This window comes from Lissotriton helveticus, chromosome 7 (assembly GCF_964261635.1).
Source record: "Lissotriton helveticus chromosome 7, aLisHel1.1, whole genome shotgun sequence".
Classification (NCBI taxonomy): Eukaryota; Metazoa; Chordata; class Amphibia; order Caudata; family Salamandridae; genus Lissotriton; species Lissotriton helveticus.
Window position 1 is genome coordinate 1,307,230,438 of NC_136068.1, and position 14,564 is coordinate 1,307,245,001.

At 43.2% G+C, this 14,564-nt stretch overlaps 1 protein-coding gene across 4 annotated transcripts in view; it reads right to left on the bottom strand.

Moving 5' to 3' along the window:
• Positions 1–1,440: 1,440 nt before the first annotated feature.
• RHBDF2 (rhomboid 5 homolog 2) overlaps positions 1,441–14,564 on the bottom strand; it is a 443,538-nt gene continuing 430,414 nt past the window's right edge. For all 4 annotated transcript variants that reach the window (XM_078654596.1, XM_078654599.1, XM_078654598.1 and 1 more), the window contains exons 18-19: positions 9,223–9,376; positions 1,441–3,804 (exon numbers count right to left, since the gene is read on the bottom strand). In XM_078654596.1, coding sequence (XP_078510722.1) covers positions 3,385–3,804; positions 9,223–9,376 — 574 coding nt within the window. In that variant the 3' untranslated portion in view covers positions 1,441–3,384. The remainder of the gene's footprint in view (positions 3,805–9,222; positions 9,377–14,564) is intronic.

Genomic DNA, 14,564 nt, shown 5'->3' on the forward strand with positions numbered 1-14,564 from the left:
AGCAGTGCTGCAAAATCAGCCCCCAGAAGAAAAGCAGCAGTGCTTCTCACTTGCACCCTCGGCAACCCCCTCCCCCAAAGAAATGCCAGGGCTGCTTTTGGTTCCTGGTTCGGTTCTGCTCAAGGGCATGATGTGCATCAAGAATCATGTTGATGTACGAATCTGGCGCTAAGGTGTAGGATGGGTCTAGGTTGTGCGCAGGGGGAGTTTTCCTGTTAGTAACACTTCAGTCTTGGTTGATTTCAGCTTGAAGAAACTGGTTGGCATCCATTATTGGAAAGTGGCAATTAAGGAAAAGAGTCGATTATATCCGAGGGTGAGGGTGGCTGGTTTAGACTAAAAATGAGTGGAGTATCACCCACAGACACACATAAAATTTTACAATTCGCAAATGGAGATTTGCCAGTAGATGCACATAAATATTGAACAACAAGGAAGTTTGAATTGCCCCTTGGGCACCACCATACTTCAAGGCTCGAAAAGCAGAGCGGTTCTTGGACTATGTTACTGTCTGACATGAAAGAGGTGAACCATTTGAAAACAGAGCCTTGCAGACAGAGTCACCTTCTTGTTGGATGAGCAGAGCATGGTTGATAGTATCATAGGCTACTGACAAATACAGAAGGATCAGTGCGCTGCCGTTCTCTGCCAGAGGTGGTCCAAGGTGGACAGAACAACAAGTTCAGTAATATGATCTGGGCAGAAGCCAGGACTTATGATTTCCGTTAGGGGATTGCAATCAGTACATACCAGACGCGCAACACCCATTGGGCTCACGGGGCTTCAGCCCCCCCTCCCCCGTCGTGTGTGTCAGCACGGGCTGACAAAGCTTTTCGGGCTGGCGAGCATCGAATTGCAGTCGCACCTGAGTACTTAACAGGTCTTTAAAATACCATTTACTTGTAAATTAGGCGTTTGTTGTGTTTTCACCCCTTCTTTCAGTCACTCTGCCTATGGTTGGAAGAATCAGCCCCTCCCGAAATATTTTTTACCCCCCAAATTTGCCTCTAGTTGCCCGTCTGGTGCATACCTATATACCCAGGAAAGGGGAAAAGGAATCGGCTCTAAAGTTAGGAAGTCTAGAAGGATCTAGACTAGACTTTTTTTATGCTGAGGGACTACTGAGGGACTAGTGAGCTGGACTAACCTCGACTGGCTTCTTGGTTATTTATATATCCTCTCTTCCTCGACTTTCTTGCCTTTTTAAGGTCAGCCTAACATAACGCCACTGCCTTTCTCCTGTGTGGTGGTCCTGAAAATTCCCCCCTAGTTGGCTGCTTTAGCCATCCTTCCCTCACAGAGAGGTGCTCCAAGGAGTTTGTACACCACGAATGTCAGAGTTTGTGCTTAGCTATGTGACAATTAAAATATTGCTAGTATTGTAGACGTAGCTGCTCTTACATCCTAAAAGACCTAGGTGAAAAACAATCACAAGTCCAATATGCGTTTAATTTTTATTAAACAAAATGCATCTCCCAATACAGTCAAAGAGGCCACTAAAAACTGGCCTTCAAAAACACCTTAAGGTGCTGTGGATAAAAAGATTAATGGAGAAATTGCACGAGTTAGTGTGTAGAAAGTAGTAGATGCTTCATTCGATATGTACATTCATATAAAACACTCTTGCTTCATGTTAAATAAATAAATAGCAGGACGCCTGAGAATCTCATGAGGTCTGTGGCAAGACCAATAATCTGCCATGAGCTGTGTGGGATGAGAAAAGATGGCATTGGGGCTAGCTCAAGGTACCATCGAGGAAGAGCCACCCCACCAATAGGGCTGGGGAAGATGGAAGAGATGCAGCCCACATACGGCACTTTGAGATGAGGAGAAACTTGACGCACCTATGCATGAGTAGATATAGCTTTCTCGCCACAAGGCTTGTGTGCAATGGAAAGCGAGAGTAGCTTACAAGTAAACAGCATCCCTTATCGAAGAAACAGGATCCTTTGTGTTTTGGGAGCAAACGCGTCCATCCGCTGTGGATAAAACTTCAGCCTCTGCAACTCAGACTTCACAATGTTCCCAAGGTCTCTAGTGCAAGACTTCATGATTGTCATCCTTGTGGTAAGACTGGCACACAGCTTTGGCACAGTTCTTCAGGACAGGCTCAATGCTGGTAGAGAAGGTGATATGCCTATTGAGTAGCGAGGTGCAGTGGCAGAGCAGAGGGAGGGATCCACTACTAAGAGAGTGGGTGGCATTGCAGCTTTGGAGTGAGGTACACACTGGAATGGTGATGCATGGGGGTCTGTGTTTTGAATTGGCAGGCTTAGAGGGCAGGGGAACAGTGCTACAGGGGAGAATAATATTGCAATGGGGAGAATACATGCAGGTCCTAGTACTGAAATAGCAGAGGTGATGCTGAGAATTAACGAGGTGCAATAGCACAGCAGTGCGAGTCCTAGTTCTCAAATGGCCAAGACCACTGTAGGCCCCAGTGTGCACTTGGCTGCAACAGATACAGGCGCTCAATGGCACAGAAGAGGTGCATTGTTCGAGCAGTGTAAAGTCTAGTTTTAGAAAGGCAGCTGGTGCTCTTCAGATTAGGGTACACTGAGAAAACCCCGTGAGTGTCTAGTGCGATATAGTGAGTGATGCAGCTCACAATCCTTTCCACGTCTCCTGCCGGTAGGCATGTGAATAGGACAATACACTTCATAGCCTCAAATTATTTGCTCACAAACCTGCCATCAATGCATCTGCAGGCACAGCTTAAAGTAGTAAATAAGAACCTGCCTCTGGGATTTGTGAAAACTCTCTGGTCCTGCCTTCCTTATGGAGGTGCTGCGCAGATTAATGGTCCCTCTTACTGTACTGATCTCGGTTATACAGACCCTTCTTCCTTTTACCATAACTCATGTGGAGGGCCAGATGGGGTTGTGTTGTAGGCTATTGTTAGATCGGCCTCCTGTACCTCGCCTCCCAACTCCACCCCTTCTCTCATACTCAGTTTTGGCATAGACCCGTGTCAAGGATCTCATTACAGTGCATTTTGTGCTGATTCACAAGCAGAGATGGTCGGCTTTGTGCTTTCCGCTCCTACCACTATTGACAAACGACCAGGTGAACCAGCCACCATGGCTGAACTCCTCTATCTCAGTGTTGGCCAGCTCCTTGGCACATGCAGCTGGCAGCCAAGTGTACCTTTGCAGATTGGCAGTGCAGACTGATGTCCATCTTGTTTCAGTGGCAAACAAAAAAATGTTCCACTAAAAACGTATTTTGGTGCCAACTATACATTGTTCCCTCTTCGTGTCCCTCACCCACACTCAGTGAGGACTCTTCAGTCACTGGCTGAGCCCTCTGCAGATCTCCTTTCTTTGGTCAGTGGAGGAGAAGGGGCCATCACAGTACAGCCTTTAACCTTCAATCTTTGAAGTTTTAGTGTAGGACCTGGTCCAGGTCGTATTTCTCGCAAAACTTGTTGGTGAAGGGAAGGCAAGTAAAGTACTCAATCCAGGGCCAGTTAATTGGGTAGACATAGAGCCAAATGACCAATGAGGTGAAGAAACCGAAGAAGAGGATAAGTGAGACAATGATCATCACACGCTTGCGGTACTTGTCAGCGGTCCCAAATGTGATGTAAGGCAAGAAGGCAAAGGAGAGAAGCAGCCCACTCAGAAAGCCAAAGATGTGGGCTATGTTATCAATCCAGGGAAGCAGGCCAAAGGCGAAGAGAAATAGGAGGGTTCCCAGGAGCTTGAACAAGGCCTTCCAAGGCTTGGCCAGGATCTGCCAGCTCTGAAAAAGCTCTACAAAGAGGCATGCCAGCAGGCCGAACTGCGAACCGGCAGGTCCCACCTGTTGAGGGAAAGCAGAGAAAGAGTCACAAGTCTCAAAAAGCTAATAAATGCTTCCAGCTTCTATAATCCCAAAGGGCAATTTTCAGCATCAAATGAAATCAAATTAATTAAGGAAATCCGTTCACGGTTTCTGCATGGCTATGGTATGCTGCGCCCATTAGAGTATTAATGTTCGGCCTTTTTAATAGTCCTACTCACTTGAGTTTTATATTATGTTGCCCTCCTCACGCCTTCTTCATAGTTAGTCAATGGATGGGTTAAAAATCTTTGATTGTTTGCTAGTTCAACGGTATGCTGCAGTCAGACATATTGTGTGCTTCTATTTATAATTTAATAGGGCTCATTTTTCTATGCACATGCATAATCATGTTCGCTATACTACAAAATTAAACCAAGATATGTGCGTTTCTAAGCTCCACATGGAACAGAACGAGGGGTTAAGCGTAGGGTGTGAAGAGAAAGCATAATAGACTGGGTGAGAGCTCTGGAAGGACAATTTAACGAATGGATGAAATTACAGAAAGATATATAGGGCAACGCAGAGAAGGATGAATGAAAAAGAAAACGATGGGAAGAAGTAAGAAATGATGGATGAATGGATTGATGGATACAAGGACAGTTGGAAGGATGGAGAGATGGAAAGAAGAAAACAGGTAGAAAAAGACTGAAATAATGAACAAGAGAAGGAAGGAAAGAAGTAAAAAGACATAAGTAAGATAGAGTGAAGGAAGGAAATTCCAAAATTCCATTTGGGGGTAGAAGTTTTCTGAACACCTGTGGGGCTCGCACACCCCATACACTGCTATTTGGAATAGGTTTCAAGATGGGGGTATATTATTTTCCTGGCTGCTCCCTTGCTCATTCTTGATCCCTGGCAGGGTGGCGTATAGTGCAGATGTGTTCCTATGACCATGAAGAGACTAGTCACTGGCTTCTCCCAACGAGTAGCTCGTGAGCTACTGGTAGCTCTCCTGCTACCTGTAAGTAGCTCTTCTTTAAGTAGCTCTCCTTTATGCAGCCAATCCTACTAAATTTAGAAGCTTTTCCTTGCTTGAATAAATAAAGGTATACCGAAATTGAGATGTATAGTTGAGACCAAAATGTATTTCTTTTCAGACTTCATACATTATATTAGGAGAAAAATGGCTGAATTTCCAAAATATATTTAAAAATGATATTTGAGTAATACATTATGTGACATTTGGGAGACTTTTTACAAATGTCATACCCTTGGTGCCAGAGGTATTGCTGCTGTGGCTACTATGTATTAAACATGTAGAGGCATTTCATATTAACAAAGACTTGTTTACTTTACTGTCGTCAACCAAGCCTGATCGCCGATATGGATTTTGCATGTGGTGGGCACTAATATAATCTTGTCTGATGTTGTCACAATTACAACACCAGTAATATTAGTAGCTCTAGATGAATTGAATTGAACAGAAGTAGCTCTTGTTACAGAAAAGGTTGGAGACCCCTGAGTGCATGAGTAACCCGCCTCCTCTGTACTAATGCCTGTTTAGTGCTCAGAGCTGGGTTTGAAAGAGGGGCGCAGGCGGTCTGCACTCTGCCGTGATGCAGAGGCCTGTGAGTCTGATGCAGAGGGTCAGTGGGGTACAGCACCGCCCCTGGAGTCTAAAAATAGCACAGGCGTCAGCGGCCTTGCCTCTCACTCGTTACCTTCATCAGTCATCACTCCACCACCCACCCCCTTCCTCATATCTTCTTTCCGAACAAGTCTCACTTTCATCTCCACAATTCTCCATTCGCCCTCATTTTTCTTTTTCGCTCTGTGGCCACTCAGTAAAATAGTTTACGGTATTGTGTGCTTGATTCCTCTGCACCTCCTCCCCTGTAGATTAAGGCTTCCCTCCAACATTTCTTCTTATTGTTCTAATTCTTCCATGGTCATGATACATACAGTACCCCCCTCCCCCATCTGATATGTTGTTTAGTCTCACTGCTTTCTTAAGCCCAGAGCTCCTCCCGGTCACTTTACCCCGTGAGCCTTCGGTTTCCATAACATGAGCTGGGCTATGTTTGGGTCCATCCGAGGCTGAGTGAGTGAGTGTGAGGCTCATCCCCCGGGCTGAGCTCCAGGGCAGGTGATCCGCACTCCTCCAGCCCCCTCCGCGCCCAGGGTTTCTGGCACGCGCCCACGGCTTGGGACAGACAGATTAACAGGAAGAGAATGAGCTGTCTAAAGCCCTGAGGCATCACTTGCTGATACTAATCCCCATTAAAGCCTCCACAGGTGCGTGCCACGGGCCGGCATGTGCACGCGGCGCACGTGGGTGTCCTCGAGGAAGGCAAGCTGCACGGCATGAAAACACCGGGGCCTCTGCGCGGAGGAAACATGTCACTCACCTGAGGCACTAAGGGTAACTTCCTCAGAGTTGTGAACAGAAGTCCTGCATCACGAACAACCACTAGAAATACGATTCTAGAAGGCTGCTTTGTTTCATGACGTCTTCTGGGGTATTTTAGACATTTTTTTACATTGTTCCTGGATGGTCCCTTTAAAAGCTGTAATGTTTATCAACACGGAGGCAGCATCCAGCTGTTCATGTTTTTTGAGCATAGTTAAATGTGTTAATAAAACAGCCTGTTTTTCTTATTTCCTCTTTTGCATAATTTATTTTTCCTGAGACCCAGAAAGGGGTATCAAAAAGGGTAAGAATAGAACCTTTCATTGGGCCACTGGGAGTCATAACCCTCCCTTTGCAGTATATCCTGAGATGTGGCTAAAACGAATTCGCTTTGAAGGGACTAACTTTACCAACATTAATGACTAAGCAGTGAAAAACGTTCCCAGTGTCAAAATAGTCTTTAACGGCCACATGCATCATTGTTCCCGTTTGCGATTTCTTAATTGTGAAAATTAAGGAATCGCAATTAAGAAATCGCAAACAGCTATGCATTAAGAAATCGCAATTTTTTTTGAGATTTCTTAAAATTCCTTAATTGCGATTCACAATTTGCGAATCGCAATTAAGGAATCCCTTCCCATTGATTCCTATGGGCCTAGAGGCCCATAGGAATGAATGGGAAGTCATTCTCAATTTGCGAATCGCAAATTGAGAATGCAATTTCAAGGGTGCCGGGGGGGTCCAAAGGACCCCCCCTGCACCCCTGAAATATAACTTTCAATGCATTTTTCACACACACATGCACATGCCCCAAGGGCATGTGTGTGTAAAATGAAACTTTCAAAAATTCACTTTTGTGCATTTTTGAAAGTTTTCGTAAATTACCATGAAGGTCAACTTCATGGAAATTTACCTCTCCCTATTTGCGAATTCGCAAAATTAAAATGTTCATGCATTGCATGCATTGCATTTAGGAAATCACAAATTGCGATTTCTTAAATGCAATCGCAATTTTAGAAATCGCAACATGATTGCGATTTCTAAAATTGCGAAAAACATGATGCATCGCAATTTTGTCAATTGCATGTGCAAACGGCCAAAAATTGCGATTCGCACAGTTTGCGAATGCAATTGACAATGATGCATGTGCCCGATAACCTTTTTCCAATCAATATCCCTCATTTCTGTTGCCTCGTGTGTTTAGAAGGCAGAGTCACAGAGGGCCACCCTGAAGAGGTGGAGCTAGACATGGTCACAAAACAAGGCAACTCGCCAAGGACCCAAAACGATCTCAGAACGAGGCAGCAGGGTCTCAATTCAGAAAGTTATGAGACACCCCTGAGACTTGAACAGGCATGATTTAGACCACCACACTTCTCTTCCAAGGGCACAGAGGCTACGCACATCAGCCAACTTTTGGGATTCTTGACAGCTTAAAACTCTTAAGGTTCAGAGGGCTCATAATGTGTAACATGTGAGCTCCTTACAGAATATGTGTACTAGTCCTCCCCATATATGTTCGATCCACAAGAAGATATATTTCCCCTGATCTCTCATCCCTTGGTGTCAAATATGCAGATCCCTGGATGAGCCTTCACAAGACACCTAGTGGTTTAAGTGGCTGGGTATTTAAGATCCAGAAAATTATTTAACGAAGGAAGTCCCTGGTTTACTTCTAAGTAAAATGATATGTTATACATATTTAATATTCTTAGAGATTTCCCCATTTGACATACTGGATGAACCTTGGGGATCCTTATTTATTAGTGGACACAAAATGCAAGATAATCATCAATGGTCACCACAGTGCATCAGTCACTGTTGCCAGTAGAAAAAAGTCTGTCAATATAAGATGCCTCATCTTGAACAAATAGATATCTCATGCCTTGATGTACTACTGTATCCCATCTGAGAATCCTCATCCCTTAATGTTCTATATCACCTGAGCCCTCATGTCAAGATTTACTAGATCCCACTAAAAATTGCAACATCCAACATATTACATCTCCTTAGATGAGCCACAGCTGGTTGTATTTAATATCCTCATAGCCCTCTTTAAGTTACACAAGTATCTCTTTAAATCTTTTTAGATACCTGCAGAAATCTCACCAAGTAACATGTCTGACTTCCCAAGATACCCTAGTCCTTAATTTTGTATGCTTCCTCATAACATCATGGATTGTGGATTCCAGGTCCTCCACACCTAAACTGTGTGAGTCCCTCAGGTCAAATTCTTGAAGCATTTAATAAGAATGGACCGTGTCATATCCTTTCTAGTTTAACACAAGGATTCGCCCAATGAAGTTCTGTATACTTCAGATTTTATTCTCGTGCAAACTCTCTCTTCCACGCTACTGTGGTATCCATTTTATCCCTCGATATCTGATGAGTTTATATCTCAACATTGAATTTCAAGTGCATGCAAAACTTTCTATCTAAACTTCAAGTGATTTTGACTCTTGAGTGAATGGTAGCAAGATAATACTTTTTTAAACATGTGTAGTTGACTTAACAATGCCTTCATAGAGTAAACTGGAGCTTCTGCATCCTATAGTGCACTGGAGAAATCTACATCTTATTAAAAAAAAAAAAAAATATATATATATATATATATATATATATATATATATATATATATATATATATATATATATATATATATATATATATATATATATAGCTACTAGTTTCACTCAGCCATTGATCATGGGGCCCATTGCTCCCTCATCTTGTGCTCTATGTGAGTGCTTATAGACCACAGGTGTTTTTCATTTGAGGAACTAGAATATGTTATTCATTTGAGGTACTAGATTACACATATGCATCCTCACCCTTTGACCTGCTAGGTGTTCAAAATGTGTTCTGACTCTAATGTTGTAGATCTCCCCATACACTAACTCTTGGTCTGTTGGGAGTGCCTGAATGCTTGGTCTACCTTCACGTTCCATTAAAAGTCCCCAGATCTTTCACCCCTTGTTATCACCCTCTTCCCATGACTCCTCTAAGCTCACGCAGCTCTACTTGCTCTCCTCTCCGAGAAGCCTTACCTCTGCCCTGTATGGCAGGAAGAGTGCACTGGCTAGGTTACCAGTAATCCCACTGAGGATGTAAATGATGGAGATTCTCAGCCAGCCCGCCAGCTTCTCAAGATCCCTGAGCACCGTCATCTGGAAAATTACAGACACCAAGCAGTGGATGATCCTATAGGAGCCAAAATAAAATTACTTGTCAATCAAGAAGTTACGCCTGTATCCGGTCTCCTCCTAACAGACTAAAATGGTCCATCTAGACTGTGGCTTTAGCCAACATCCACAGCTGTGAACCCTGAATTTCCCCTAGTCAGCTGCAAAACAATCTTCACACACCACAAAGAACAAGCAAGGCCCCTGCCTCCACTACCCACAAAAACAAGTTTGGGGTGATTTGATGACTGAGATATCACCACTAGAGCTGTCACACTGACAAACATCTTACAAACAGTATTTTACTTTAGGACTGTTTCCAAAGTTTAAAAAAATATATTTTATTTACGTTTTTAGTTGTATAAAACAAACATTTACACCATAAAATTAATGAGGCAAATCATTATTTTCTGCAGTAGGAATCAGAGTACACAGCATTAATTGATTAATCGGGGAGAGGAGTTGGCCTAACGTCTAGGGTGGTCTACCTCGGAGCTGGTGATCTAGGTTCCAGTCTTGGCAGACACATGCAACATCCTGGGATTCTGGGCAAATCACTTATCTCCCCGTGCCTAACAAAAATGAATGTGTCCTCATGTAAGGCAACTGGTGCTCGTGTAAAGTGCTCTGATACCCGAAACCTTCGGGTCAAGTTCGCAATATATAAAACTCAGTAAAAATATATATATATGTACGCAAACAGTGCAGTTGAGCTCACATTCGCTTCTATAATTATGATGGGAATGTGTGGGTTGCATGATGTGTTTTCCACCAAAGGACCTCACAGTTTGAGGAGTTGAGTGTTGAGGACCTAGGGGATCCTCCAAGGTCCCCATATGTGAATTTCCAAGGGAAATTTATGTTTTTGTACACCACCATTTCCCCAGGCATACACTGATCCCCAGGACAGGACATAGCAGATTCCCCCACTCCCTAGCAATATCTTACTTTGCAATCATCAGTCACTGGGAGCATAAAGTGAGTTTGCATCTGATAGATGAACCTCATTAGGAACACCCAATAGAACAAAACCGGGGCGCTGTTGGGACAGCTACACCAAGAATTACAGCAAGTTCACCTCCTATTCTAAATCCAAAGGATTGTATGACCCTGCAATCCCAAATCGTGAGATGGAAAGTGACCCAGATTCATACATTTCAGCCATCTGTCAGATGGTGCAAGTTCCATCTAGTAAAACATAGTCCTATTATTGTAAGCCCTATGTAGAATTTTGAGCGGTATCAATTGTATGTTTGCTTTAATTGTTACTTCTCTGGGATGCCTGCTAATCTACTGCCTGCAGGGGGCGATGTCTTCCACCAACACGTCTCTGGTGCATTGCTTTATTTAGCAGGGTATGCTAAATGGCGCATGCAGCACCACTATTCAATTTCTTAGATAATACCTTGCATTCCTAAGGGATCGCTACTGCATGCTCTAGTTGTATACATTTAAATGCTTGAGAGGTGTTCAGTTTGTAAACATCCTGCATTTGGTCAAATGGCATCAAAGCGTCTCTGAACAGATCAGTGGCTCTGGAGATACCGGTATCATTCCCTCTAAGAAAGCACTTTACTTTGGACACATTTCCCAATAAGGAGCCCACCCTTATTGAGCATTTTATTTGTAAACGTTCTGCACCAGTCTGTGCACGTCATTATTTTGGGCCATATTTTAAATATCAAAGGCATAGTCATTCCCTTAGATTATGTAAAAAGGAAATATTTGGAACCAAGTCTCTTCACATTTGCTCTGATAAGACTTTAAAAAAAATATATTTGATGCGCACCTTTTGGGTTTTGGGAGCTACTGAAGTCCAAGCATCTGTTTTTTGATACCATACCCTAGGTCATTTCCGTATACAAGGTAAATTCGTTTATTTAAAAAAACTAAAAATAACTGAAAGTTTTTTCCCCTTTTTTGAATCCACAACAATTAGATTGTACTACATGCAATTTCATGTTTAAGCCTAGACCCAACTAGTAGGATTGAAAATCGAATACAGCGAGGAGGGGTAGAAAAAATTAAATTAAGAAACTATGTCATCTGCACCGAGAGAGATCCGATCCTCTCTATTGGTATCCTTCGTGAATCCCCTTATTTAGGGTGCAGACCTAATCCAACAAGCGAAAAGTAGAGAAAGGGCATCAACGCCTTGTGTTTCTCTCCAGAGCAAAAGATTCAGATAACTTTCCATTCCCTTTTATCACTACCATAAATGAGAGGTTCACCCAGACTCGGATCACTGGACGCACAACGAAAGTATTCAAGAGCTTGAGACAATTATTGCCAGACAATCGGGTCAAACTCTTTTTCCACATCTAATAAACAAATTTCAAAGGGTTTGACATGTCCTGTCCAACCAATTGTGGAGCCTGTGTAGGTTAACTTTCGTGGACCTTCCGTGCATGAAGTATATTTGGTTCTTGTGCATTAGAGTCACAATGAATTTAGGAGTCTAATTACCTTAATTATAGCAAGTACTTTCATCTGCATATTAAGGAGTGGAATCTGACGGTATGAGGAGCATTGTGACCTAGGTTTGCTATTCTTGTGGCGTGGGTAAGGTCGCCTGGTAGTTCTCACATTTTGCAGGCCTCCTGGAACATGTCCAGTCACAGGGAGTCCTAGTTTGTATACCAGCCACTAGAAGAAATCGGCCAGTAGGCTGTTAGGGCCCGGAACCTATCCAACCTGCGGCTGTTGAATGACGTCTCTTATTTCATTACTCCCTAAGTCTACGGCTTCCGATACCCTCCCCAAGAATATTTTGGAAGCCGTAAGTACTCTGGGGAGGTAGAACTTTTCTGTTCCTCATGTTTCCCTTGCTGCATGCAGTTCTTATAATAACAGGCAAAAGTGTGATCTATGCGCCCATCTGTGGGCACAATCACCCCCTGGTCACCAATAACTTCTCTCACCCTCTCATCATCGATTACTTCTCCAACCCACCTATCCAGTCATGCCAGGGCTTGGCTTGACTTAGACCCCACTTCACGTAGTTTCTTTTGTGTATTTATTTATTGCGTTCCGGCATGGTTCTCTACCTAATCCCTGTAGGCTATGCGGGCCACTCTCAGCTGCCTAGAACCTCTCTCCATATGACAAGTGCTCAAGAGTCTCTCCAACTTCGTTATGTTCCCTTCCAAAGCATGAAAGCTAGCTAGTCTCACCCTTCTTTGACACCCAAATCTGTCTTGGGCTGGGCCGTTCAGCGCAGACTTGGGCACCTCCTATCGCATGATGCGTGATTGCACGGATCCCACGTTCTCTTTAAAGTAATTATCAGTCGCTACTGTTGAGGCTGGACAGCCTCCCCATGTCTAAATTCCCATGCGTCCAGTCGCCCAGTGTGCCTATCATTAGTATCGGGGGGGGGGGAATGGTCTCAGACTCCTCTAACCAAGTAATCAACCCTCTCAGTTTTGTGAATCTCAGCCATCAGAGTAAAATAAAATAATAGTCCAGCCTAGAAAATGAGTCAAGGGCTCCAAAGGAAAATGGGAACTGGCGATGACAGGCATGCTGTAGTCATAAACACTGGTTAACTCCAGGGCTCCTATTTATTGGGCCAATCCAATCGGATGCACTTATTATTTGTGACGTCAGTCGATATATCTTAAATGGGCTTCTTGACGTTCTTAAATATCTTGCTTATAATATGCAGGGAGGAAGGTGTTCCCAAAAGCAGGAAGCGTACTTCTTCCAGAGTATGTTTTTTCGATTTTTGGAGGCTTGGCAGGGCATACACATTAAATACAGTTAGAACAATTTTGCCTCATGTCCCATATATAACCATGTAGAACATGAGAGGGTCAATCTATTTTTCTTTCACTAAAAAAAGGGGTGGGGGGGCACTTTCTTGCCAGGATTATAACCCCTCTGGAGTAGCAGATAGTAATGCTCGTGCATGGCCAAATCAAGGATTCATATTCACAAGGTGCAGTGGCGGCTGGCACTGGTAAGAGTGGTTAGGCGGGGTAAGTCGACATATGATGGGAGAAATAGAATTAAATTATAAAAAACAGAAAAACACTTACCTTGTGCTCGCCGCATCGCCAACTCGGTGATGCGGTGAGCGCAAAGTAAGTTATGTCTCCTGTCGTATGTAGACTTATCCGACCCCCACCCTGACCCGCCAAACTGCCCACCACTCTTATGTGTGCTGACCGCTACTACCAAGGTGCATTTAGGGTGTGAAAGAATAAAAGTTTCAGGGTTGTGCATCACCTTGAGCTGTGAAGGGAACATAAGCATGCATAATCTAAGCTCAGCGTCTTCTTTTCTTTTTCACATCTTTGATCAATTTCTTCTGCGTTTAAAATACTTTGGTATAATCCAGGAAAAGATTTCACAGTTTGACCAGAGAGTAACTTGATCCTTTATCCTGGATGCTTTTGAGAGGAAATCTCTTTTCTTGTAATTGTGAAAGTGCACATTGACGGGGTACGGCGGGCAATCTGGAGGAGGATAGGGGGGGATGTTAAATTCCTTGGTGAGTCGATTTAGGCAACCTGTGATTACAGGTGTCTAATATCTGGGCAGAATAAGTAGAAGACCCAGATTTGACTAATGGCAACAATTTAAAAGCTATAGTTATACATAAAGGATTGGAACTTCAATGCAAGTAAAGGTCACGCCATTGTTAGGTTCTAGGCTAACAGCTTGGATATCAATGCACTAAAATGTGATCCTATTTTGCAAAAGGATTGGCAGCATATACAAAAATCATCAATGGGAAAATTACCCAACGTGATTTTGTGAAACCTAATATCCAACTCCAAAAAGGTATTGTGAATGATCTAGTCCAGTTTAATTATAAAGACTTTGATAAATAGGGGCAAGGCAATGCTCACTCAAAGTACATTGTGGAGAACCTCAACTATCGTGAAGCTGAGCTATGTTCAACTACAGCCAAAAAGCAGTAACTAGAACTTTTGCCTTAGATAAATGTTGAGAATGTGGCAAGATGCAATGGAAGGAACGGTTTTGATCAGGCTAAGAGAACCTACAGTGCAAATTGCACTCTGGAGTATTTGTACCTGGGAATCCAACAGATCTGAGGAACAGGATTACAGATGTCTTTGGAAATACAATTTGTACCATCCAGATGAGAATTAATACGATATCGCAAATGCGACTTGTAAGTAAGACAGGCTGAGGGAAGGTAGATAAACTTATCCCTTGCAAGTACAACATCTTGCCAC